This window comes from Rhinopithecus roxellana, chromosome 13 (assembly GCF_007565055.1).
Source record: "Rhinopithecus roxellana isolate Shanxi Qingling chromosome 13, ASM756505v1, whole genome shotgun sequence".
NCBI classification, from domain to species: domain Eukaryota; kingdom Metazoa; phylum Chordata; class Mammalia; order Primates; family Cercopithecidae; genus Rhinopithecus; species Rhinopithecus roxellana.
The window spans coordinates 102,757,896-102,784,196 of NC_044561.1; the positions used below are offsets into that span (position 1 = coordinate 102,757,896).

The following is a 26,301-nucleotide window of genomic DNA, read 5'->3' on the forward strand; positions in this document are numbered from 1 at the left end:
TGTAATCCCAACACTTCAGGAGGCTGAGGTGGGCGGATCACCTGAGGTCAGGCATTTGAGACCAGCCTGGCCAACATGGCAAAACCCTGTCTCTACAAAAATACAAAATGGGTGTGGGGGCACATGCCTGTAGTCCCAGCTACTTGGGAGGCTGAGGCAGGGGAACTGCTTGAATCCAGGAGGCGGAGGTTGCAGTGAGCCGAGATTGTGCCACTGCACTCCAGCCTGGGTGACAGAGTGAGACTCCATGTCAAAAGAAAAAAAAAAAATGTCCTCACCATGACGTATGCGACCCTATACCATCCAGCCTCATTCCACACCGAGCGCACCTCCTAGTCCTCTCCCCTCACACCCTTCACTCCCTCCTTGATGGCCTCCATGCTGTTCCTCAAACACTCCAGGCACACACTGCCTCTGTTCCCTCAGCCTAGAACACTCTTCCCTGCAGATACCCCTTACCTCCTTCCGGCCTCTCCTGAAATACCACCTAGTTGGTGAAGCCTGCTCTGACCACCCTGTTTAAAAGCATGAGATCTGCTTCTAATAAAGTTAAACATACACTTACTACCAGGTTCAGCAATTCCACTCCGTGGTAGTTACCCAACAGAAATGAAAATACACATCCACACAAAGAGTTGTTCACAAATGTTTATAGTAGCTTTATTTGTAATAGCCAAGAAATGGGAACAATCCATATGTCCGTCAACAAGTTGAGTGAATAAACAAAATACAGTGCATCCATACCGTGGAATCCTACTCGTCATTAAAAAGGAACACACTACAGATACGCTCAGCAACACGGGCGAATCTCAACCAAGTCCATGATGCTGAGTGAGAGAAGCCAGATTCCATTTGCATGAACTCTGGAAAAGACAAAGCTGATCTACAGTGAAAGAAAATTATCTGTAGTTTCTTTGGGTGGGAGCGGATGGGAGTCAGGGGTTGACTGAGAGGGGGCATGAAGGAACACGGTGGGATGATACAGGAATTCTAGCACTTGTTTCTAGTACCATACAACTGTCAAAATGCATCCAACTGTACACCTAAAATGGGCCAACTTTATTGTTTATCAATTAAACCTCAATAAAAAAAGGAAAAAAGTCTATAGTTCCCCATCCTTCCCTGCTTCGTTTTCCTCCTTAACATTTTCACTCTGGCAAGTATTGTCTGTGTCCCCTCTGGAATGTCAGCTCCTCAACGGCAGGGATTTTTATCTGTTTTGTTTTCTGTTGCATCTTCAGTTCCTAGCGGAGCGTTTGGCCCACAGTAGGTGCTCAATGGATACTGATGAATGAAGGAATGAATTCAGTCCCTGCAGGCTGATTCATTGACAGGGATGGCTGTTTTGGAGTGTCCATACACCCACCCCACCTGGAGGTTGCAGAACAAAGGCGAGATGGGAGGGCCTGTGAAACTGTGGGCAGCGGCATCATTCCATCTGGGGCCGTGTCATCGCTCAGGCATTTGGACGACGCTATTCCCGGGGCAGTGTCATGCCCACCAACCACCTTGGCGCGTGGCCCAGCCCAGAACCTGATGTTCATTGGCTGGGATTTCCTTTGGGTGCTGTGTTTGTGGAAACCCAAATATGACCGTAGAGGGTGGAGCCACAAAACCAAGCTGGGCAGAGCCCACAATGAGGCGTGAGGTGGCCCGGGGGTGGTAGCTGGCTGGGCCTGCAGGCCTGCTTGTCTGTCTCTGTTTCAGGTTTCTTGTCTACTTTCACTTGACTTTAAATGTATTTTTATTTTTTCTGCACAGATAACACATTCACATGATTCAAAATTCAAAACGTATGTAAAGTAAATAGTGAGTCTTGCCTCCCTCCCATCCTTGACCTCAACCTGCCGGTTCCCCTCCCCCGGGGAAGCCAGTGTGCGGGGTTCCCAGGATAATTCTCCAGGGAAGTTCTGTGCCAGTACAAGAGTACATGGGCATGTGTTCCTGCTTCCACCAGCAGCTGAATGCTGTGGGTATCATGCCACAACTTGCTTTGTTCACTGACCTGTGTTGTGTATCTTGTGATTCCTGTTTGCAGGACGTCTTTTTGAGGGCTGCCTAGGATTCCCTTGCATATCTGGGCCTGAGTTTCTTCAGCCATTTCTTCAATAATTTCCAATTATTTGCTATTATAAACAATGGTATAATAAATAACTTTATATGCTTGATATGGGGGTAATTTTACATTTAAGTAGTTACTTGCCAACATTTAAATGGTGAGAGAATAACATGTCAAACATTTTTTGCAGCCTCACTAATCAGGAGAACTTGGAAGCTTTGGCCCCACTGAGTCTGAGATACTGGGTGATGACAGTAGGCTGGGCAGGGCCTCTCCATTCACCTCCATCCCATCCCTGATTCGCCAATAGGAACACTGGAGACAAGACAGGGAGTGGCACACCTACCCAGGGACACAACACATGCCACCGGGGTTTGGACCCCAGAGAGGTGAGTGCCTGGGGCCTCTGTCCTCCCTGGCTGTAACCTCAGTCACATGGCTTCCCCCTTCTGAGACTACGCTGGAGGAAATGGGAACCCTGCGCACTTCATCATGACACCCACTCCAAGGAACGAACTCCCCTGGAGCAGCTGGCTCTGTACTGGACACACAGTTGGTGCCTGGGGCTTGGTAGGTGTTCATTAGCTGGTTTATATATACATTATTCTTCCAATGGTTTAAAAGTGTAAATATTGACAACAAACTACTTTTTTTTTTTTTTTTTTTTTGAGACAGAGTCTTGCTTTATTGCCCAGGCTGGAGTGCAGTGGCACAATCTCGACTCAGTGCAACCTTAGCTCCCCAGCTCAAGTGATTCTCCTGCCTCAGCCTCCTGAGTAGCTGGGATTACAGGCGCCCACCAACATGCCTGGCGAATTTTTGTGTTTTTAGTAGAGATGGGGTTTCACCATGTTGGCCAGGCTGGTCTTGAACTCCTGACCTCATGATCCACCCACCTTGGCCTCCCAAAGTGCTGGGATTACAGGTGCGAGCCACTGTGCCTGGCATACAAATCACATTTTTTAAAACCTGTGCAGTGTATACAATGCTAGTCCTGATAGTGCCCCAGTGCCTGGGATTAAGGGATTTGTCCTATTAGCAGACACTGAGGTGGGGGTGGCCCAGCAATCCACCCAGTGCAGAAGTAACAAAGATGTGATTTGAACCCAGGCCACCTGGCTCCAGGTGCTTATAATCATCACACCTTATCAGAGACCCAGGGCACCGGTGGTTAAGGGAGGGCACTCTTTGATAGTGAGACCACACACACACAAACACACACACGTGCACCAGGTGACAGGACAGGGCTGGGCAAGACAGGCTTGAATCATAACTGCAATGTAACCTCAGTGAGGCAGCTGTCATCTCTGAGCCTCAGTGTCCCCACCAGTAAAGTAGCTACCGAGCAGGGGTGAAATTAGAAACAAACCAAGAAAAAGATTTGCAAGCTGCAAAGGCTGCAGGCCTCTAGAGGATTAAGGGATTTATCCTGCCGGTGGACACTGAGGGAGGAGGGACCATAGGTGGGGAGGGAGGTCTGGGACATCCAGCAGGCCCTGTTTGCCCTTAAGAACCTTCCAGGACTGCCTGGCCCAGCTGTCAGGTGGCCTTGATCCCAGCCCAGCACCAGGCTGGCAGGCTCCAGACAGAGTCCCCTGGCTCCAGCTGGGCGCCCCAGGGAGGGTAGGGGCCCAAGCTAGGGGCTGGGCTAGGCTATTTTCAAACGCCAGAAGGCCAAAGAGAAGGCCCCAGCTCCCTTCTCCCCCATAGGCCCTGCCCCTCCACAGCCTGGAGTATTCCTTTCCTGTCCTAGAACCTCCCTAGAGACCACAAATGCCTCACAGCTCAACTGCAGAAACCAATGAACAGAAAGGATCGCCCAGCTAGAACTTGAACCCAGACTTCCTAATTCCAGGAGCTAGTTCTTTCCAGCATTCGCTCGCTCATTTTCACTCATTTCTTTATTTGCAAATGTTTATGGAATGCCTATACTTCCCCTGAGGCTGAGGACACAGACTACAGCAAGACCAAGTCCCTGCCTGCCGAGCTGCACTCTAGTGAGAGATCCAGAAGAGAAACAGACAATGTGGCCTCTGGCTAATATAAGCCAGGAGCTGATATGTGCTAGGAAGAGAAATAAACCAGGCCAGGGAAGTAGAGACTGTTGGATGCTGACTGCTTAGCTGGAGGGGCAGGGGGGTTGTGGTGGGTGGGTAGGGAAGGCCCCTCTGAAGAGGCAGAGACAGAAATGAAGTGACAGAATGAGTCGTCAGAGTATCTGGGTAGGATCAATACTGGTAAAGGCAATGGCAAGTGCAAAGGCCCTGAGGTAGGAATGTGTCCGGGGTGTTCCTGGAACAGGAGGGAGGCAGCATGGCTGCAACAGAGTAGGTAAAGGGGAGACTGGAGGAGTAACAGGGTCCCAGATCATGAGGGCCTTGTGGAGGAGTTAGGCCTTTGGGTTTTATTTCAGGTTGCCTGGCAAGACAGAACCTCACATTGTTCAAAAGCTCCAGCAGCCCCACATCATCTGGCCCTGGTGCTTCAGGCCCAGCCCCACCCACCTTTTCTCTATTCCTGGAATCGACTCCTCCCACCACAGGGCCTTTGCACATGCCCCCCATCTAGAATCATTTTCCACTCCTATCTTTCTTCTCCTCATTGTCTCCTACCTATCCTTCACATCTCAGCTTAAATATCTTTGGCTTCTCAGATCAACCCGGCCGGGTCAGCAATCTCTCCTTTCAAAATCTACTCTCAATGGTCATAAAATTATTAAGATGATCAATTAATGTCTGTCCACAACATAGGCTGTGAGCTTCCCAAGGGCAGGTGTTTTGGTCCATTTTGTTCACTGCAATATCCTCAGGGTGGGACCAGTAGTTGGTACCTAGGAGGCCTCAATAAATATGTGCTGCATTTGTAAACAAATGAGTTGCACAAACACTTTATAAAGATCATCTCGTTTCATTCAATTTTATCCAATTTATGGAAGCTCAGAGAATGAGGCAACTTGACTAAGGGTCAGACAGCAAGGATGCAAGAGCCAGGACTGGAGCCCAGATTTTTTTTAAATTCCAAAACTGAGAAATTTCCCTAGTTCTTTACCTGTACACATAGGTAAGTTGTTTGAAAATCAGCTACAATAATTCCTCCCTATCTGTACTCATGCCCTGTGTAATGTGACTAAGAGATGGAGTCTATGCCAGGCGCGGTGGCTCACACCTATAATCCCAGCACTTTGGGAGGCTGAGGCGGGCAGATCACAAGGTCAAGAGATTGAGACCAGCCTGGCCAACATGGTGAAACCCTGTCTCTACCAAAAATACAAAAATTAGTTGAGCATGGTGGCACGCACCTGCAGTCCCAGCTACTTAGGAGGCTGAGGCAGGAGAATTGCTTGAACTGGGAGGCAGAGGTTGCACTGAGCCAAGATCGTGCCACTGCACTCTAGCCTGGGTGATGGAGCCAGACAAGCCAGACTTGTTTTCGAAAAACAAAAACAAAAATGAGAGAGAGAGAGAGAGTCTATTTCTCCATCCTTTGAATCTGACTTGGCATGTCACTTGGGCTATTAGGACATTTATAATCTTAACACAAGTAGAGGCTCAAAATGCACTGTGCGTTGGAGCTTATCTTCTCATGCTGAATGTGGAACCCTGAGGTCACCATAAGAATGAGCCCAAGCCAGCCTCATCAAAGCAAATGGAGGCACCCCAGCAAACAGCCTGCCAACTGCTAGGCATGTGAGTGAAGCCCTCCCAGACACCCCACTCTCAGCTGACTGCAGCAAGGCAAGCGAACCCAGGTAAAACCAGAACTGCCCAGCTAAACCCAGGCCAGACTGCCAATTCACATGGGCTAATAAGTGGTTTTAGGCTTCTGGGCTTAGAGTGGTTTGTTATGCAGCAAAACCTCACTGATCCACATACCTGGTGTACACACCCTCTGAGACAACACACTCTCAAGAGTACACAGATGTAACTTCATAAATGGCCTCCATAGAAAGTCTGTTGCTGCCACACAGACACTCACACACCCCTTGCAGGCCACACACACACACACACAGCCATCACTCAACCCCAAACACCCTTTATTTAGACTACTTTCCTGGCAGCTTGCATGTCAAGGTCAATGCCTATCTGGGAATGGGTGAGTCAATACTGCCCAAGCTCTATGTCCCTGGCCCTGCCCAGCCCAGGGCTGGGTGTGGAAAAGGCATCCAGTAGATCTGTGTTGAATGAATGGATGAATAAAGCAAAGGGCATGGAATGAGCCAGAGGTTAGCACCAGTGGGTAGACAGAGGAGAGGACCAGGTAGCTACAGGATGGGGTGGGGACAGGAGCTGTGCATCTGGATGTGAGACAGTGCAGTGTGTGGTTAAGAACCCAACTGCATGGGTTCGAATACTGCCTCTGCAGCTTATTAGTTGTGTGACCCTGGCCTTGGACTCTCTTGGCCTTAGTTTCCCCATCTATGAAATTGTGATAAAAATAGGACCCCCTTCAATGGGTCTTTGGGAGGATTTGATGGGATAATACATGGAAGTTCTTCACACAGCCCTTGGAACATAACAGCTGTTTACTACCCTTACCCACCAAGACCCTCTTCCTCCGATGGTACTTCCTCTGTGAAACCCACTCCCTAGCTCCCCTTGCTCCTCTGCCATCCACAGCCTCCACTCTATCCCACAGCTCTAGTGAGCCCCTCAAGGGATGGGGAGATCATTGCTATGTACCCAGCACCCATAACAGAGCCCCAGACAACATGGTTAAGGAGTGATTGCAGAATGACAAAATGATCCTCATTTTACAAATAAGTAAATCTGGGCTCCCTGAGGTGCTGAGATTCCCAGAGGTGCTGAGGTGTTCCCAGGTTAATGCAGAGGCTGGGGGTGTGGAGCTTCAGTTTTCATCCCTCTTGGAAACCCACACGGGCAGGGATATCACCTATCTGGCTACCTTCCTACTCTGCCCAGCACAGCTCCTGGCACATAGTGGATGCTCACAAATCCTTATCTTACAGACTGTATTTGAGATTCTATTTTTAAAATTGTCTCCAATTTTTTAAAATGGACAGGGATGCTTCTTTAAAAGCACTTGAAGGGTGTCAGGATGTGTAATGTTAACTATGGGGAGATTGAGGGTGTCAAAGAATTAAGAGAATTAAGGATGGGTTAAGAGGAAACTGAGGTCAGGAGATCGAGACCATCCTGGCTAACATGGTGAAACCCCGTCTCTACTAAAAAATACAAAAAACTAGCCGGGTGAGGTGGCGGGCGCCTGTAGTCCCAGCTACTCGGGAGGCTGAGGCAGGAGAATGGCATAAACCCGGGAGGCGGAGCTTGCAGTGAGCTGAGATCCGGCCACTGCACTCCAGCCTGGGCCACAGAGCGAGACTCTATCTCAAAAAAAAAAAAAAAAAAAAAAGAGGAAACTGAGCAAATGAAAAAAAGCAAAGCCAGTAGTAACTCCAGGAAGAACAAAGAGTTGTATAGGAAAGGAAATGTAACCAAAATATATGACTAGGCTTCACAGGAAACAGTATTTATATATTTCTAATATAAATAACACTAAAATCCACTTCACAAAAAAATGTGATAAATGCCGATTGAAAGGGGGGAACCAAAAGCTAAATCTTTCTTGATAATAATCATTATGAGAAGAAAAAGCTTGACTACTCATTGAGTGATGTTCATTATTCTAAGCCTTTTACATGTTGAATCCTTACAACAATTCAATAACCTAAGCATGGCCGGGCGCGGTGGCTCAAGCCTGTAATCCCAGCACTTTGGGAGGCCGAGACGGGCGGATCACGAGGTCATGAGATCGAGACCATCCTGGCTAACACGGTGAAACCCCGTCTCTACTAAAAAATACAAAAAATTGGCCAGGCGTGGTGGCAGCGCCTGTAGTCCCAGCTACTCAGGAGGCTGAGGCAGGAGAATGGCGTGAACCCGGGAGGCGGAGCTTGCAGTGAGCTGAGATCCGGCCACTGCACTCCAGCCTGGGCAACAGAGCGAGGCTCCATCTCAAAAAAAAATAAAAAAATAAAAACCTAAGCACTATTCTTATCACCCTCATTTTACAAATGAGAAAACTGAGGCCCGAGGAGGTTAAGTTACTGCCCAAAGTCATACAGCCAGAAAGAGGAAGGGCTGGGATCCAAAGCCAGGCAGCCAAGCAGTGGAGGCTACACTATGAAAACATCAGACCAGAAAGTCAGTCAATATATGCCTAAAATTGGTCAGACACAGTGGCTCCCGCCTGTAATCCCAGCACTGTGGGAAGCCAAGGTGGGCAGATCACTTGAGGTCAGGAATTCAAGACCAGCCTGGCCAACATGGCAAAACCCCATCTCTACAAAAAATATAAAAATTAGCCAGGCATGGTGGCATGAACCTGTAGTCCCAGCTACTTAGGTGGCTGAGGCAGGAGAATCGCGTGAAACTGGGAAGCAGAGGTTGCAGTGAGCCAAGATCACACCACTGCACTCCAGCAGGGGCAACAGAGTGAGACTCTGTCTCAAAAAAATAAATAAATAAATAAATAAATAAATAAATAAATAAATAAATATATATATATTTGTATATATATGGATATAAAAATATGTCCATGGTGGGCAGGCAGGAATCAGCAGGAGAGCGATGCAAGAAAACTTTCTGAGGTGACAATGATGCTTGATACTCTGATAGGGGTCTGGGGTACAGTATGCATTTGTCTAAATTCAGCAAATGGTACCTTTAAGATATATGCATTTCATTCCACATAAACCTTACCTCCAGAGGAACAAAACAAATATTGAATTCTAGCTAATGGCATGCATACTAAAGTACTTTAAGGGAAGTGTACTGATATTTGCAACTTTGAAAAGCTTTATTAAAAAGTAAGTTGTATTAATGGATGGAGAGATGGGTAGATTCCTGACAGAGCAAATATAGTGGAATATTAACAAGTGTGCTTTAGTAGGCAGGTATATGAATGTTCACTGTATAATTCTTTCAACTCTATGTTTGAAATTTTTCTTAATAAAATGTTGGAAGAAATGTATGAATGAATTATCTGAAAAATAATATTACCTTTTTTTAATTTGTATTATACTTTAAGTTCTGAGATACATGTACAGAATGCGCAGGTTTGTTGCATAGGTATATATGTGCCTTGGTGGCTTGCTGCACCCATCAACCAATATTACCTTTCTAAAAACCTGATGGGGTGTTCACTCCTTTTTTTGTTTGTTTTTTTTTTTTTTTTGAGAGGGAGTCTTGCTTTGTCACCCAGGCTGGAGTGCAGTGGTGCGATCTTGGTTCCCTGCAACCTCCACCTCCAGGGTTCAAGCGAATCTCATGCCTCAGCCTCCCAGGTAGCTGGGATTATAGGTGTCCGCTACCATGCCTGGCTAATTTTTATATTTTTAGTGGAGATGGAATTTCACCACCTTCTCCAGGCTGGTCTCAAACTCCTGACCTCAAGTGATCCGCCTGCCTTGGCCTCCCAAAGTGCTGGGATTACAGGTGTGAGCCACCGCACCCGGCCAGGTGTTCAGCCCACCCGGATCGACCAGCCTGGATAGGGGACCAGCACAACTCTAAGCCCTCCTATATGCACATCTAATTGGCGGCCAGCTGCAGCGCGCTGTCACCTATATCCCCACCCTACCCTGGGGTCCTAGAGTCAAGGAATTTCTATAGCCAAATTCCTCAGCCCTTTCCTGGTCCCCTGTACACAGGATTATCAGGTAAGATGGGGGGGTCTCCTTGAATGTTTTGGTAGCAGGAACAGAACTGTTTAACCAAGGACAGGAACAGGCCTCTGCAGCTACACTCCATCCTCTGCCAAAAGGGTAAACTGAGGTCCGTGGGGGGCTGCCTTTCCCAGGGCCCATCTACCTTCATGATAGAAGTGAGCAGCCAGGTTGCCTGGTTCCCAAATCGACGTGTATATAATTAGCTGGTGGGAAATGGATCAGGGAGCAGATCTCATCTCTGCCTAATTAGGGGCTAGGCAGCTGGGGCCAGGCTGGCCTGGGGGAGCTGCTTCGGAGGCTGGGCAGCCCCAGGAGACAGGGCAGCAGCTGCAGGCCCTCCGAGGGCTCACACTCCAACTGGAGGCAGAACAATAGAGGGGCTGTTTCCACAGATCCCCGAGGCTGCAGGGTTGTAGGAGGGAGGAGTGCAAAAGCCCTCCCGCCCTGCTCCCTCCACAGAGGTCTGCAGGGAAGGCGGGAGGCTCAGAATCCTGGAACAGGGGGAGCCCTCCCAAGACCAAGCCATAACCATTAGAGAAGTCAAGACTCAATCTGGCACCTTCCCCACTTCCAAGAATCCCTCCTTGCTCTCTCCCCAACAGACCCTCCCAGTGGATTTATGGAAAGGCATTCTCTTTGCAGCTATCCCCTGGTCTAGCTCCTGCGAACAGCTCTGGTTTTAGGGCAGAAGTCCCTGAGTATACCTGCTTTACGTTCTATGATTATTTATGTGCTGAATGTTTAGTTGCCCATTCTCTTCTCCAGACTAGGACAGGGGCCATGTCTGTCTTATCCACTGCTGGGCACCCAGTAGATGCTCAGGTAATAAAGTAACCAGAAGAAAAGGCTGCCAAGACGAGAAAGAGCGGTGGGGTATGTGTTGGGAGAACCAGGAATACAGACTGCGATGTGTCTGGCAGGCAGGAGTGTGACCCCAGGCTGTCCTGCAGACCTGCTATGTGACAGTCTACAAGTCGCTATCCTTTCCTGAGCTCAGCATCCTGCTCTGACAATAATTCTGGTCCTCAGATGGCTACCTTGAGGATTCAAGCACTGAACCCTCCTTCAGAAACAAGGTGTCACCCACCAGTCCTGTGACCTGAACCTCAATTTCTTCACATGTAAAATGCAGCCAGCCCATCCACCTTCTTGCGTTACTCAGAGGCTGCCAGGTCACAGCAAGGGGCAATGACTAGCCCTGAATTCTAGCAGAGGTGTCCAGGAAATCTAGTCTTTGACACCTCAAAGGGCACCACGTCTGCAGATCCTGCCTGGATTCTCTCTCCTGACACTATCACTCCTTCAGCATGGGGACCCTGGAGGCCCAGCTCCTGCACTGTCAAAACTGCTGGGCACCACGGGGGGTTGTGGGTAGGTCACCACCCTCCTTATGCTTGTCTCCCCACCTGTATCACAAGCTCCAGTCTCATGAGCTGGAACACCATCCTCTTCTAGAACCCAATTTTCCCTTCTTTCACCAAACTGCCCAGGCCCATCCCAGGCCCCTGGGGGCTAGTTGTAGACAGGCAGACAGACAGAGAGATGGACAGCTAGGCTGACCTGGATGTTTGTCAACAGTCCAACGGAAATCTCCTCTTTATGCTTAAAATAAAACCTACATCAAACCTGTCACCAGGGCCCCCACTAGAGCTTCCTGTTTCTGAGTGCTGTAGCCAAGGCAGCCTGTAAAAGGAAGCGCCACCCACCCCCTCTCCACTCCCACTGTGGGGCACCAGAGAGGCCACCACCACTTTCGCCCTTTGTAAGCCCAGCCCTAGCCCTAGCTGCTCCACTAGCCAAGGTGGGGTCTCCTAGTAGGTAACTGACCTGGAGGGAGACTGGAAGAAGCTGAGGCCTCAAAGCCCAGTGCCAGCCCCTTCCTTCCCCTCTCCCCAGGTATTGGAATATAGCATGAAAGGCCCAGAATGCACCAGTGCCCCAACCCAAGGAGGACTGTGCTGCCTAACTCTCCCACTGAGGCCCAGAGGGAGACTGGCTTATCCAAGATCACCAGGCAAGGCCACTCATTTTGTGCCGTCCACCCCAAGTCTCTCGTCCTCCAAAAACTCCCATTTCCCATCCTCACTCTGTGGTCTGTGCGACCTCAAGTTCAGGGTTTACCCTCTCCAAGCTTTCTGCCCCCTTGGGAACTGGGCAGAGCTTGGATGAGGATGGAACACTCATGGCGGGGGAGAGTCTATGCACCCCATCGGCCTTTCCCCTGCAGGCTCCCTTCCTGGTGCAGGCGAAAGACCCCATTCCTACTCCCAGCTCTATTCCAGCCCACTCGTGGCTGGACCTCAGTTTCCTCCTTGATGAAGCAGGCCTGCCAGCCTTCCAGGAGAGTTATGAGAACCCACCGCGGGGACATGTCTCCAGCCAGGCCAGCTGCTATCATCATGCCCCACCACTAGATCTCGGGGTAAACAATTACTGTTTTGATGGCCCCACCCCAAGACTTCTCTTACCCCTTCTCTTGTGAACACAGAAGAGTCTGAAGGCCCAGCCCTCGAGAAACAAGCATTTGTGTTTATTAACCAAGGGGAGGGAAGTCAAAGCAATGCAGACTCCTAACCAGTCCCTCCTATAGTCTGCCCACCTAGGCCAGCTGCCAAGAACTAGGAAGAGCAGAGGATAGGCCCCTCCCCACTGCCCCGACCCCAGGGTGAGTTCCGCTGGGTAAGGAAGAGGAAGTCAGCAAACGACAGAGGCCAAGGAAGGAAGGAGGAAACAGAGCCGCTGGGGAGACAAGATTGAGGAGATCCCTTGGCCCCTCACTCTCAGTGGGGAGGGCAAAGCACCCCAAATGCAGGCCCACAAGAGGAACTAAGCAGGAGTACACTCATGTCAGAAACCTTGTATTGGGGTGGGGGGAGGGGGTTCTCAAGTGTCCAAAGTCAAGAGCAAAACCCTCCCAGAGTCAGTCCTTGCCCAAGAATGCTGGTCCAGCATCTAAGCCTTTGCCTCCACAGCAAGTTCACACCAGGGTGGTGCCTCTGACATGGCCATCCAGAGAATGGATGCAAGAGAGGTCCAGGGACCACTTGCCTCTGTAAGATCTGTCCTGTGGCAAATTCCCCAGTGGCATCTAGCCTTCAGCTGCTGGGCTCTCCCGTGCCTGCCTTAACCCATACAGCCACTTGATCACGCGGGCATTGCGCTCCACCACCGACACGCCATAGGGAACGCGCTCCCGGGCCCGCTCCTCAACAGTAACCGAGCTGCGGCGGGAGCAGCCCCCTTCAGAGCTGCCCGGCCCAGCACTGGGCCCTGCCAGGGACACGATATCCGAGCTGGCCCGTGCCAGGTGGGCCACACCCAACCCTCTTGCCTCCTCTGGGTCCAGGCCGCAGAAGTTAAAAAAGCGCTCAAGGTCAGCAGCTGCCCTAGAAAAGCGCTCGCTCAAGTCTGACTTAGAGCGTTGCAAACCCGGCGGCCGGGCTGGGCTGGAGGCGGCGGCAGGACCCGGTGATGGGCAGAGCCGGGCTGGCGACGCAGGCAGGGGGCGGACGTCCACTCGGCGGACTGCAGAGGTACTGGGCGGCGGTCGTGGAGGGGTGGCTGGGGGAGGCTGGCCGGCTCCCTCTGCCCGTCCAGGAGTACGGCTGGCCTCGGCAGGGGACACGGGACTATCACACAAGTTGATGAGGCTGCTGAGGATGTCCAGGTCCAGCTGGGGCCGTCGGCAGGGGCCAGGCAGGGCTCGGCGGCTGGGCGTGAGCACTGTGCGGCGAGTCTCAGGGCTAAAAAGTGGCTGTTTGGACAGCAGGGGCTGCACAGGTTCCTGGCGGGTGTTGGCCACATGCAGGCTCTTGACGTACTTGGCCTTGTCGGCCTCCAGGCGTTCCACAGCACTCGGTTTCCGAACTCCACCATCTGCCGGCCTCCGTAGCAGGTAGCCAGGGACCTTGGTCCGAAGGCGGCAAGGTAGGGCGGGGGCGGCCGGGGCTCCAGGGCTCAGCGTGTCCACAGGCATGGCTGCTGCATATCCCGAGGGCTTTGGTCTGAGGAGACCGGAGAAATGAGGAGCCAGAGATCCAGGCAGAAATAGGCAGCTGAACACCGGCAACTGCTGCAGTGAAGGGGAGAGAGGAAAAAAAGCCGAGTCCGCTCAGACAAAGAGGTTCAGCCACCGCTGAGAGAGGGTAAGACGCCTTCCCTATTATAAGGTAGAGACCACGCCCCTCCATAAGGAGCCAATCAGCAGGCAGAAGGCAACAGCTGCGGGGCCTCAGGCCCCACCCACACCCCCCTCCCTCCTGCCCCGGGGGAACCAGGCCCAGCTGAGGCCAAGAGAAGAAAAAAGGTGCTAGAGAAGAAAGACCTGGGCAACCTGGACAGAAAAGACAGGGCAAGGCACGCGCTAAAGGGAGCAAGGGAGGCTCCAGGCTCTGTGCTACGCACCAGTCAACTCAACCTCAGGTCCTCTCAACAGCCCCATTTTTGGATGGAGAAACTGAAGCCCAGAGAGGCAACCAACTTGCTTACGTTAACCCAGCTCTGCTGCCCCTTTACCACCAAGAAGGAAGGTGCTGCCACAGGGGTGTAGGGTTAAATGACCAAGAAAAAGGGCTCCAGCCCCACACCCCATCTGGACTTCCCAAAGGGAGCCTGGTACCACCTCTACCCCTCACCCATCCAGGCAGGAAGCTGCCCTATGCCATCCACCCGCCTAGACATGCCAGGCCCCAGGCAAAGGGCAGAGCTTATAGGGAAGGAGCAAAGAAAATCTCCACCCCCGCCCCAGTGGAGTCCATACATCCATCAGCTTCCAACACGGAACTGGATGGCCCACGGTGATCCACAAATGCCTGTCACATGGAAACGTCAGCCCTGAGCTATGCTGTGCTGAGAGAAGCTGGAAATGTCCCAAATCACACAGCCCTGCATGGAGGCATCTGGCAGACCCTTGATCTGCCTGCAGCCATGGAATGGGCACTCACCTGGGAGGAGGGCATACACCTGGATGCACAATTGTCCACGTGGTCACCCAAGTGTCAGAGCCTGATGTCCCAGGCATCAAGCCAACCCTGACCCTGTTTCCAAGGAAAAGCCCACAGAGTCACCCCACAAGGCCCCTTGGTGATGGGGCAGAAGAAAACCCATATACCAAGTCCCAGACATTCTCATCTGTAAAACAGAGGGGGCAGGTACTTAATCTAGGTGTTCCCCAAGAGGACATGCAGTTCAAACCATCTAGACCTGTGCTGTCCAGCTCAATAGCCACCAGCCACATATGGCTATTCAACCTTAACTTTAAATTTAAATGAAATAAAAACATAAAATTCCATTCCTGGGCCACACTAGTGGCATTTCAAGTTCTCAGTAGCCACATGTGGCCAGTTGTCACTGTACTTGGCAGCACAGAGTAGCGCATTTCCATCCATGGTAGGAAGCTACATTGGACAGCCCCACCTAGACATCCAAAAATCCAGGAGGGAGAGAGTCTGGATCAGGGTGGGGAGGCAGGGATCCCTGCTGGGTGCCATCCTCCCTATAACCTCCCACAAGCCTGTGGGTCATTGTGCAGATGGAGAAACTGAGATTGAGAGAATTGACTTTCCCAGGTCCCAGAGTAGATAAATAAGGCACTGATTTCAATACCACATCCTGTTTCTCCCCTGCGCTCCTGACCCCCTCCCTGCACTATTCCTTTTCTGCTTATTCCCTGCACAAGTACTCTATTTGTGTATGGGTGTTTTATTCTTTGTTGTCCCCATCCCCCTAAAATATCAGCTCCATGAGGGCAGGGATGTGTGTGGGGGGGGGCAGGTGGGGGGGGGGCTATTTTGTTCACTATACCCCAGTTTCAAGATATTGCCCTAGACACATACTAAGGCAAAATATTCAATAAATATTTATTGAACTGAAATATTTATGGGAGCCAGATGTGAACTGGGTGATCAGAGATGAACTAGAGACATCTAGGTACCCTGCCTGCTGCAGGTATATGGGTCCAAGGTGGTAGGTGTATTGTTCCGGGAAGCTGGAAATCCAGACTTACATAAAAACTCTAGATTCTTAAAACTGTTAGCATATTCAGTAATAATGATTAAAACATTGCATGTGCAGCAAACAAAATATGTCTGCAAACATATCTGTCTCCTCCTCCATCTGGCCCCCAACCACCAGCTGGAGACCTCTGCAGCAGCAATAAGTTGGGAATAGAACCTTGGGTGCTGCTCCCAAGGAGGAGAGATGGAGTGGATGGGAAAGGAAGCCTTGCTCCACCAGGGCCGACCCCCAGGAGACCTCAGGTGGGAAGGACCTGACAGGAAAGGAGCATAGTAGAGGCAGCCAAACTCTGCCCCACCCCCAGGCCGCCACCTCCCAAACCAGTCCAACCCGTCCACAGTGGCAGTTCCCTCGCGGGCACCATCCGGATAAAGAGGGAGAAGGAGGTCAGACGGGCGGGGCCGGGCCAGAAGCCCCGTGCACGACCCCGATCGGGCCCCCAGTCCCTGAGGCCCCATCTGCTGGCCCTGGTTTCCCCTCTGGCGGGGCTGGGACAGATGCGAGAGCCAACCCCGGATTTGGCGCCGCGGGCCCGCCGGCCTTCGGTTCGCCCACCCGCCCGCTGTGCGCCTTGCGCAAGCAGCTTCGCCTCTACAGACTCGGTTACCTTCTCCGTGAAATGAGGTTAAAAATAGACCTTCCTGAGCCTCCAGGTCATGATAAGGATGGAGAGATCAAACAGGTCAAGGGCTTTCCTCAGCATCTGGCAAAAAGGCGGAGCCACGAACCAGGCTACTGGTCTTTAAGAAGATTTTGACTACCGAAGTCCACAGACCACCCCCACGGAGGGGTCTCTAAGCAAGCCCCACGAGGGTCTGTCCCAGCCCACACCGCTGACAAAGCAGGCCCAAGACAGGCTGATCAGTGTGCTCACCTCAACAGCCCCATGTCACGGGTGGGCAAACGGAGGTGCAGCGGCTCCTGCCAGGTGAAGCCAGGGTCCCAAGTCCCAAAGCAGGACTCAAGGTCCCCTCTGAGGCCTCCTCTCACCGCCCAATGCCCCACCCAGGGATTCAAATGCCTCCCATGAATGCCCCCAACCGCCGGCCCTTCTGGTTTGCATCCCCGTGGCAGGCATCCCCACCTCGCCCCCTCCCCACCAGCTCCCCGGCGTCAGCCTCCAGAGGCCGCGGGGCAAGACTGGGGGGAACTCAGATCCCCAGTCTGGCTTTTGCTCTCCCTCAATTCCGGGCAAGCTTGAGGAATCCCGGTGGCGGGGGATGGGGGGACGGTTAGCAGGGCGCTGTGTGACCCTCGCCACTCGCCGCCCCTCTGAGTCCGAGTTGGCCTGGATCTCAAATGAGGGAGCGAGCGGCACGATCCCCGCGGTCCTCTTGAAGCCGAAAGGTAGATCCCTGCCCCGTTTCCGCCGTCCCGGGTGGAGGGGTACTCGGGCCGCCCCCTACCCCAGGCTAGGCACCCCCCACGCAGGTCCGCACGTACCTGGCTGCGCCCGCGCCACTGGCCTACGCTCCTCCGGGCCCGGCCCACCTGGGGCTCCGGCAACCTGAGTTTGCGCAACTTCCGGCGGCTGCGGGCAAGTGAACCCGCCGGTCCAGGTATTACCCGAAAAGGGTAAGGAAAGCCAGGCAGGGGCCGGAACCCGAGCCCCGGCCGCTGGCAGCTGGCCTGGCTCAGTAACCGGGTCCAACTGGCTCCAGGACCACCCAGGGAAGTTCTTCCGGGAGCCGAGACCCGCCCACCGCACACCTGGCGCGCGGAGTCCCGGTGGCTCCGGCAGGCAAGCGCACCCATCTTAGAGAGGGACAAACTGAGCCCCCTTCCCTGACACTCAGAAGGACCGCCAGGTAATGTTCACTGTGCCAGGCACGGGAAAGTGTTTTTCTTGGTATCAGGTAACCCATTTTAATCTTCCCAACAATCGCTATCTGGTGAGTTCTATTGTTACCCCATTTGACTAATGGTAAACTGAGGCTGGGAGAGGCTGAGTCACTAGCCCAAAATCACTCTGGGGAGTCCAGCCTGCGCACTTTCCCTCCAGACCAAGCCTTAACGCCACCACTTTCTAGCCGTGTGTTCCTGACCAAGCTGCGGGACCCTACTAGTGCTCCATTACCTCACATGTAGAGCCCATCCATCTGGAACAGGCTGAGCCTAAGGATGCCTTAGCAGCCTTGTGAAAAACTGTTAACATCGGTAACAACAACTGTCATAGTAACAACAATAACTAGAATTTTTGGGTGCCAGACACCAAACTCATTTAACCCCCCAGAGCCCCCTCATTTTATCCCATGAGACTGCACCCCTGCAGGAAGGAATTCCCAGAGGGTGGTGACTGTCACCTCTTCCAGCCCAAGTCCTATAACTCACTTCAGGTAGGCACATTTGATAGGCCATTTTTTCACAGGAATCCTGAGGTGCAGAGAAGGAGCTGTCTCCCAGGCCTCAGCCTCAGCCCTCTGCCCCGCTCAGGCTGAAGAGGCTCCTGTTCCATGTCTGTGCCTGTGGGAGCTGGGCCAGGACTAGGGTGTAGGGCATGAGGAGGCTGGCAGTGATTCACATCAGCTTTCCCTCCCCCTCAGCACTGCAGCCTCCTCCAGTCCCTGACTTTACAGGGAATGGGGCAACAATCCATCATCCTCCAAATGGCCTGCTGAGCCCTGCCTAGCCCTCCACTGAGGCAGAAATGGAGGATGGGGAGGGAAGGCTCCTTCAGGCACTAACAGTAGTAACAGCAAAGCAACATTAATTATTTTCATAATAGAAAAGAACAGTCCTTCCTTTCCAGCCCCAGCCCCAGATCCTACAGCTGCCAAGATGCTGATGCCTAAGAAGAACCGATTGCCATTTATGAACTCCTTTTTAAGGAGGGAGTCATGGTGGCCAAGAAGGATGTCCACATGCCTACGTACCTGGAACTGGCAGACCAGAATGTGCCCAACCGTCATGTCATGAAGGCCATGCAGTCTCTCAAGTCCCGAGGCTATGTGAAGGAAGAGTTTGCCTGGACACATTTCTACTGGTACCTTACCAATGAGGGTATCCCGTATCTCCATGATTACCTTCATCTGCCCCCAGAGATTGTTCCTGCCACCCTACGCCACAGCCATCCAGAGACTGGCAGGCCTCAGCCTAAAGGTCTGGAGGGCAAGCGACCTGCAAGACTCACAAGAGAGGAAGCCGACAGAGGCACCTACAGACAGTGTTCTGTGCCCCCTGGTGCTGACAAGACAGCCGAGGCTGGGCCTGGGTCAGCAACCGAATTCCAATTTAGAGGCGGATCTGGTCGTGGACGTGGTCAGCCACCTCAGTAAAATTGGAGAGGATTATTTTGCATTGAATAAATTTACAGCCAAAAAAGAACAAATCTCATCTGCGCACTTTCTTTGTACCAGATACCATTCTAAGCTCTTTACAAAATGTTAACTCATTTAATCCTCACACCTACTCTATGAGGTCTACTATCATTATGCCAATTTTCAGATGAGAAAACTGAGGCTCCAAGAGGTAAGGCCACTTGCCCAAAATTCCACAGCTGATTAATGGTAGAGCCAGAATTGGAACCCAGGCTCACATGTGAGGAGGCGAGGTGGAAGAGACAGTGTTTTCCGTGTTGGGCTTTGGCCACTTACCAGATGTGCCCCGCAAGGAACTCCTGAATAATCTACTGCCTCGTCGGCTGGACCCCAGAGGGATAAGCCACCTTAGGAAGCACTCCCTGGTTATGGTTCTAAGTCTCAGTTTCCTCTGCTGTAAAATGGGGGCAATAATGGCAATGTTTTCCCAGCAGAAACAAGGTCTCATTACTGCTGTATTTAAACCCTCCTGTGGCTCCCTTAACAATAAAATCCAAACTCCCTGCAGTGAGCCGAGATTGTGCCACTGCACTCCAGCCTGGGCGACAGAGCAAGACTCCGTCTCAAAAAAAAAAAAAAAAATCCAAGCTCCCTACTTGGCCCTCAGGCCTTCCAGGACTCAGTCCTTGTCCAAATCTCCCATGTTACCTGCAACCTCTTTCCTGCTCTGGCCACAAAGCCCTCCCTGCTGTTCCTGAACACAAGGTCTTTCCTGCCTCAGGGCTTTTGCACCAGCTGTTCTCTTCCTGGACTCTCTTCCTTCACCCCCTTCAGATCTCACTTCAAATGCCATCTCCTCCAAGAGACCCCCCAAGAGGGGGTGTCAGCTTTTTCACCCATTTTATTCCCTTCCGAGCACTCATTACATCCTGTCATTTTAGATACTCTTTTATCTAGGATAGGAAATATAATTTGTTTCCTTATCTCTCCCACTGGACCATGAGCTCCATCACACCCTTCCAATTTTCTTCCTCCAGGGACCAAACAAAGAGGAAATACCATTGAACAACTAACTGGACTAGACCCAGGCCACCTCAAAGGCCAAGGCCACTCATCAAGAGGTATACATTAAATGTATAAAGCTTTTTCTTATATCAATAAGAAAGAAAGAAGAAAGAAAAAGAGAGGAAGAAAGAAAGGAGAGAAAGTTATACATATCTCTCAAGAATAACACAAAAGTGATGTTGTGTCCTTCTCAGTACATGGTGTCAGGAGGCTTCTTTTTTCTTTTTTTAGAGATGAGTTCTCACTGTGTTGCCCAGGTTGGAGTACACTCAATAGCTCACTGCAGCCTCAAATAGGTGGGCTCAAGCAATCCTCCCACCTCAGCCTCCTGAGTGGCTAGGACTATAGGTATATTACCACACCCACTCATAACAACAGTTTGTCTTAATCTTAGTCATCAGCCAATTCCTTGGTTAAGGCAGTATCTGCCAAATTTCTCCACTGTACAGTTACTATTTTCCCTTTGTAATTAATAAATAACTTTGTGAGAAGAAAAAAAAAGGCCAGGGTCCCTAAGCACCAAGCCTCCTCTCCAAACCCTGACCCTGCTCCTGGCCTTTCCAGACCTGTCCTACTCTTCCTCCAACTTCAAGTCACCACCATTCAAGCTGGGCTCTGACCACTTCTACCCAAGTCCTGTTCTTTCTCCAAAGCCACCATATACAAACCTCTGCACACACTGGTTCTGCTGCCTGCAGTGGTCTTGGCCACTCCATCCCCCTGGCCATATCTGTAAGGTATAGCATGGACTCCAGAACCCACTGAAATCCCGGCTCCACCAATGATTAGCTATGAGACCTCGGATAAAATACTCAACGTCTCCATATCTCAGTTTCCCTAACTGCAAAACAGGACTCACAACCGTGCCTCCCTCTCTGCATGAGGCCCATGTATGAGAAATGCCACCAAAGCATAGGCTATGACAACTATTCAACCAACTAGATCATTCAGTGCCTGGCTCCTTCATCAGCCCAGAATGAAGGGAGGCCTTCATCAGCCCAGAATGCTGATCCACTATTCTCAGAGGTTACAAATCTAAGAGAAGCACAGGTAATAGTTAAGAATGCAGAGTCATGGCTGGGTGCGGTGGCTCACACCTGCAATCCCAGAACTTTGGGAGGCCAAGGCGGGTGGATCACGAGGTTAGGAGTTCAAGACCAGACTGGCCAAGATGGTGAAACCCCATCTCTACTAAAAATACAAAAATTAGCCCAGCGTGGTGGCGGGTGCCTGTAATCCCAGCTACTCAGGAGGCTGAAGCAGGAGAATCACTTGAACCAGGGACACAGAGGTTGCAGTGAGTCGAGATGGCACCACTGCACTCCAGCCTGGGTGACAGAGAGAAACTCTGTCTCAAAAAAAAAAAAGAATGCAGAGTCACTTGTCACTTGAATAGACATTTCTCCAAAGATATACAAATGGCCATTAGGCACAGGAAAAGATGCTCAACACCATTAGTCATTAGGGAAATGTAAATTAAGCCACAATGAGATACCACATCACACCCCTGAAGATGGACATTACCAAAAAAAAAATACAAACAGAAAATAACACGTGTTGGTGAAGATGTTAAGAAATTAGTACTTTGTGCACTGCTGATGGACACATAAAATGGTGCAGTCACTGTGAAATGCAGTAAAGTAGTTCCTCAAAAAATTAAACAGAATTACCATAGGATCACTCAGCAATTCCATTTCTGGGTGTATACCCAAAACAATTAAAAACAGGAACTCAAACAGATATTTGTACATCCATGCTCAAAGCAGCATTGGTCACAACAGCCAAAAGCAATCCAAGTGTCCATCAAGGGATGAATGGATAAACAGAAGGTAGCATATACATAGAATATTAGAATAGAATATTATTCAGCCTTAAAAAGGAAATTCTAACACATACAACAACATGGGTGAAACTTAAAGGCATTATGCTAAGTGAAATAAGCCAGACACAACGAGACAAATACTGTATGATTCCATTTATAATACCTAGAGGTACCCAAAGTGGTCAAATTCACTCAAACAGAAAGTAGAACGGTGATTGCCAGGCACTAGGGGGAGAGGCAATGGGGAACTGTTTAGTGGGTATGGAGTTTCAGTTTGGGAAGATGAAAACATTCTGAAGATGGATGGTGGTGATGGTTGTACAACAGTGTGAATGTACTTAATGCCACCGAACTGTATACTTAAAAGTGGTAACAATAGTAAATTTTATTTTATATACATTTTAATTCACTCACCGCCCCACCCCACCCCCCTAAAAAATGTAAAATTTAGAGCCAGACTCTCTGGGTTCAAATTCCACCTCTAGGTTATCTTATGCAAATTATTAAACCTCTCTTGTGCTCAGTCTCCCCTCTGCAAGATGGAAGTAAGAACAGCAGTAATTACCTTACATCACAGAGTTGAGGGAATTAAATGAGTTCATACTTGTAAAGTACTTGGGACACAGTAACTGCTCAAGAGGTGTCAGTGATTTTTATTCTTTGGTGAGGGGGTGGGAGGTGTGGTTTCCAAAGGTTATAATTTTCATGACATTCTACACCCAACCCGCCCCCTTCCTTCCACCTGCTTCTTTCTTTCCCTTCAGCGGAAGCCTGGCCTAGATTTGGGGAGGCCCTTGCTTGCCCCAGAGGAGATCAGGAAGGCTCCAGGCAGTGGCAAGGGGCCAGCCAGCAGGACAGCCCCAGCTCAATTTCAGCCCAGCTGTCCAGGTCAGGGACACCCAGCTGGGCTGCCTCCAGAGCCACACCAGGCCCTGAGCTATTTCTGGAGGCCTCCCAGACGCTGGTGCCCTGGCCTGCCCAGGAGTCAGCCTTGCTCAGGGTGGCCTTGAACTAACTTTAGGAAGGGAGAAGGGAGTAGGCTGTGGAATGGGTGTGGATGTGGACATCTAGGCCCACTGATATGCTCACCTCTACCACGTTGATCTTCTAGGCCTAGGTCTGCACTTGAGGTTGCAAAATGGGGACAAAGGATTTTGCAGTGGGGACAGAATGAGAGAGATAATACATGCAAGGTCTTGGGGAAGGACCTGGCACGCAGGATTAGAAAGGTGAGGGGGAGGCAGATCCATAGCCAAGCCCACTTCCTATCCTAGACTGCCCTCTGCCCAGGCCTGAGTGCACCATCATGACTTCTTAGCTCAGCCCAGAGACTGAAGAAACTTAGTGTCACAGAGCAAGTCAGGGACAGGGCAGTGGTCTCATGATTTATAAATATGCATATCTATATATACACACACACACACATACATATATATATATATTATATATTATTTTATTTTATTTTTTTTAGACAGAGTTTCCCTGTTGTCACCCAGGCTGGAGTGCAATGGTGTGATCTTGGCTCACCGCAACCTCCACCTCCCGGGTTTAAGTGATTCTCCTGCCTCAGCCTCCCAAGTAGCTGGGATTATAGGCTCGTGTCACCACATCCGGCTAATTTTTGTATTTTTTAGTAAAGATGAGGTTTCACCACGTTGGCCAGGCTGGTCTGAAACTCCTGACCTCAAGTGATCCACCCGCCTCGGCCTCCCAAAGTGCTGAGATTACAGGTGTGAGCCACCACACCTGGCCTTAATTTTAAAATTTTTAAAATAGATGATACATGCACACAACCCAAAATTCAAAAACGGTAAAGATAATGAACTTTAAAAAAAAAAAAAAAAACCTCCTCCCACCCTGTCCCCATTTCTCCTCCCTGCAGGCACCACTGTGACCAGACAGTTGCTTATCCTTCCTGAGAGACTTTAGGCAGATGCAGGCAAGTATGAATATATATTCTGTCTCCATTTTTACACATATGGCATCATGATGCTATGTGTACCATTTTCATCTTGTTCTTTTTGCTCAATAGTATGTTTTGTTCTTTGTGCCACATCAGTACATAAAGAGCATGTCCTTTTTCCCAGCTGCACAGTAGAATTTCCCATCATCCCCTACTGGTGCCCACTTAGCGTGTGTCTCATTTCTGCCTACAAACCACATTGCAGCATCACTGCATCTACATCATTTTGCTTAGAAGTGGGACAGCTGAGTCTGGGGGATGCATTTGTAATCCACAGCCAAGTCCGCTTTCTATCCTAGACTGCCCTCTGCCCAGGCCTGAGTGCCCCATCATGACTTCTTAGCTCAGCCCAGAGACTGAAGAAACTTACTCAATGTCACAGAGCAAGTCAGGGACAGGGCAGTGGTTTCACGATTTATAAATATGCATATATATATACACACACACACACATATATATATATAGAGAGAGAGAGAGAGAGAGATGGGAGGACTGTGCTTCATGAAGGCTGTGTGAGTTAACCTCCTGCCTGCAGAACACACAAATGGTCCATGAACATTAGTTTCAGTTATCTTGATTACTGAGGTTCGGGGCATCCCTAAATTTTGCACTGGTGGTGAGGACCTCAATTGCCTCAGCCCCTGCCTTGCATCACAGTGGGAGAAGATGATAAATTTGCTAATAAGTAAAATATATAGGACATAAGGTGGAGTAAATGCTACTGAGAAAAACAAAACATGCAAGAACAAGAGCAGGGCTTATGAAGTCAATAAATAATATTTGTTGAAAGAATAAAGGAAAGGCTTGTTTTCTTTCTGAGTGTTCGGAGATCTTGTCCCCAAAGCCAGGGGGAGGCTCCAGAGGAGAGGAGATATGTAACTCCCTTATGAAGAGATTCAAGACTCTCAAAATGCATGACTCTGAGTGTCAAGGATTCTAAGATTGAAGCCAGAGGGACCAGGAGCTAATAACCACTGCACTGTCTGACTGGGACTTCGTCAAGAGGCTTAACTTCTTAGAACCTCAGTTTCCCCACCTACAAAAGGAGACTGACAATAGCAACCTAGGGGGCAGGGGGTGTCCCCAGGAGACAGAGCAGGGTCTGGCCTAGGTCAGATGCTCCTCCTGAGGGGATCCCGGCCCCACTCCCAATTCCAAAGTCTCTGGTGACTAGTGGCTTTGGGTCAGGGACCGGCTCTATTCCCTTCCCCAAACCAGGGAAGATTCCCAAGAGGCCAGCAGCGACTCTGGGGGCTGGAGAATCTGCTGCCCCTGTATCCAGCCCAGAAATGTCAGTCCCGTCCGATGCCCAAAGAGTGGTCCTCTGAGAGGGGGAGCTCTGGAGTTCAGAGCCCCGGAGGCAGAAGGGCGCCAAATGAGCCGAGTCCAACCCCGGACTGCGGAGAAGAAAGACGCCCAAAAGGGGTATCCCGAGGACAGTGTGGGGCGCAGGGATAGGTGATCCAGCCAGGGGTCCATAGGCCGTGTCCCTGCCGATAAAATGCTGGGAAAATGACTACCAGTTGCCCGTCTAGACCTCTCAAGGCAAGTCTAGATATGACTAGACTAGGGGCTGCGAGGTAGGGCGGAAAGCCTTGAACTGGATTCTCTGCCAGAGCTCGCCGAGCCAGGACACTTGCCTCTCTGAACCTCAGAGTCCTCATCTGTGAAATGACACGCAGGTACGACGCGGGGAGAAAGCAGACAGCAGGCGCTCGGGGAATGGAGCCCCCCAGACCCGGGGCCGCATCCGGAACCACCCGCGCCCTCACCTGTAGCCCGTGCTAGGCGTGTCCCGGCTCCTTCCGCGCAGTCTTCGGCGAGGCTGACAGCTCGGACCCGGGCTGGTAGTGGCCGCTCCCAACGACGCCCAGGAGGTCCCAGCTCCGCGTGGGCACCTTTGGGGTCCCCTTCGGAACCGCCCTCCGCAGTCGAGCTGAGCGGGTAGCCCTGACTGTCGAAGGCCCCCACCGCAGGGAAAGTCCCTCGAGCGCCGAGAAAGGGGAAGTGAGCACCCCGCCCCCCTTCACTCCAGAATGGTTCGCCCCGGACTTCCTGATTGGTTCCTCGCTTCCGTTCGAACGGCGCGCCGCCGGGGTTGCCAGGCTACCGCTTAGCTACTGCAGCCCGAAGGAGCGGCGCGGCTCCGCAGCTCCGCCCCCTCCTCCCAACCGGCCCCACCTTCTTCCTGCCGCCGCTTCAGACCCGGCGCCTGGTTCTTTCCCTTCCTCCTCCCTCCGGCTTGCAGCTGGGACTTCCTCTAGGACACCAGCTGGAAGAGCTCCAGTTAGAGGACCCTGGCTGATTCCCAGTCCTGACTTTGACGCTAACTCCCTATGTGACCCCGCACAGCCCCTTCCTTTCTCTGTTCTCCTAACTGCATGATGATGAGTGAGTTAATTTTAAAATGTGCACACCCAGCAGTCCCGAAAT

The 26,301-nt window shown here is 51.0% G+C and overlaps 1 protein-coding gene and 1 pseudogene across 4 annotated transcripts; one reads left to right on the top strand and one right to left on the bottom strand.

Annotated features, from left to right (window-relative positions):
- Positions 1-634: 634 nt before the first annotated feature.
- FAM110A (family with sequence similarity 110 member A) lies at positions 635-25,895 on the bottom strand. Of its 4 annotated transcripts, none has more exons than XR_004052675.1 (2): positions 25,641-25,871; positions 635-2,126 (listed from the first exon to the last, which is right to left on the bottom strand). XR_004052675.1 is itself a non-coding variant. In XM_010361293.2 (2 exons), exon 2 carries the CDS (start codon positions 13,720-13,722, stop codon positions 12,835-12,837), a length of 888 nt encoding a protein of 295 aa, XP_010359595.1. In that variant the 5' UTR covers positions 13,723-13,818; positions 25,641-25,895; the 3' UTR covers positions 12,254-12,834. The 4 variants fall into 4 exon arrangements, 3 of the variants coding, with proteins under 3 accessions (XP_010359595.1, XP_010359597.1, XP_010359596.1); XM_010361293.2 differs by lacking the exon at positions 635-2,126 and adding an exon at positions 12,254-13,818 and having other exon boundaries at positions 25,641-25,895; XM_010361295.2 differs by lacking the exon at positions 635-2,126 and adding an exon at positions 12,254-13,815 and having other exon boundaries at positions 25,641-25,877.
- On the top strand, positions 17,439-19,068 carry LOC104660814 (annotated as a pseudogene).
- Positions 25,896-26,301: the final 406 nt, after the last annotated feature.

Bases quoted from the DNA above. Each gene is read 5' to 3' on its own strand.
- FAM110A (XM_010361293.2), bottom strand. From the start codon at position 13,722: ATGCCTGTGGACACGCTGAGCCCTGGAGCCCCGGCCGCCCCCGCCCTA.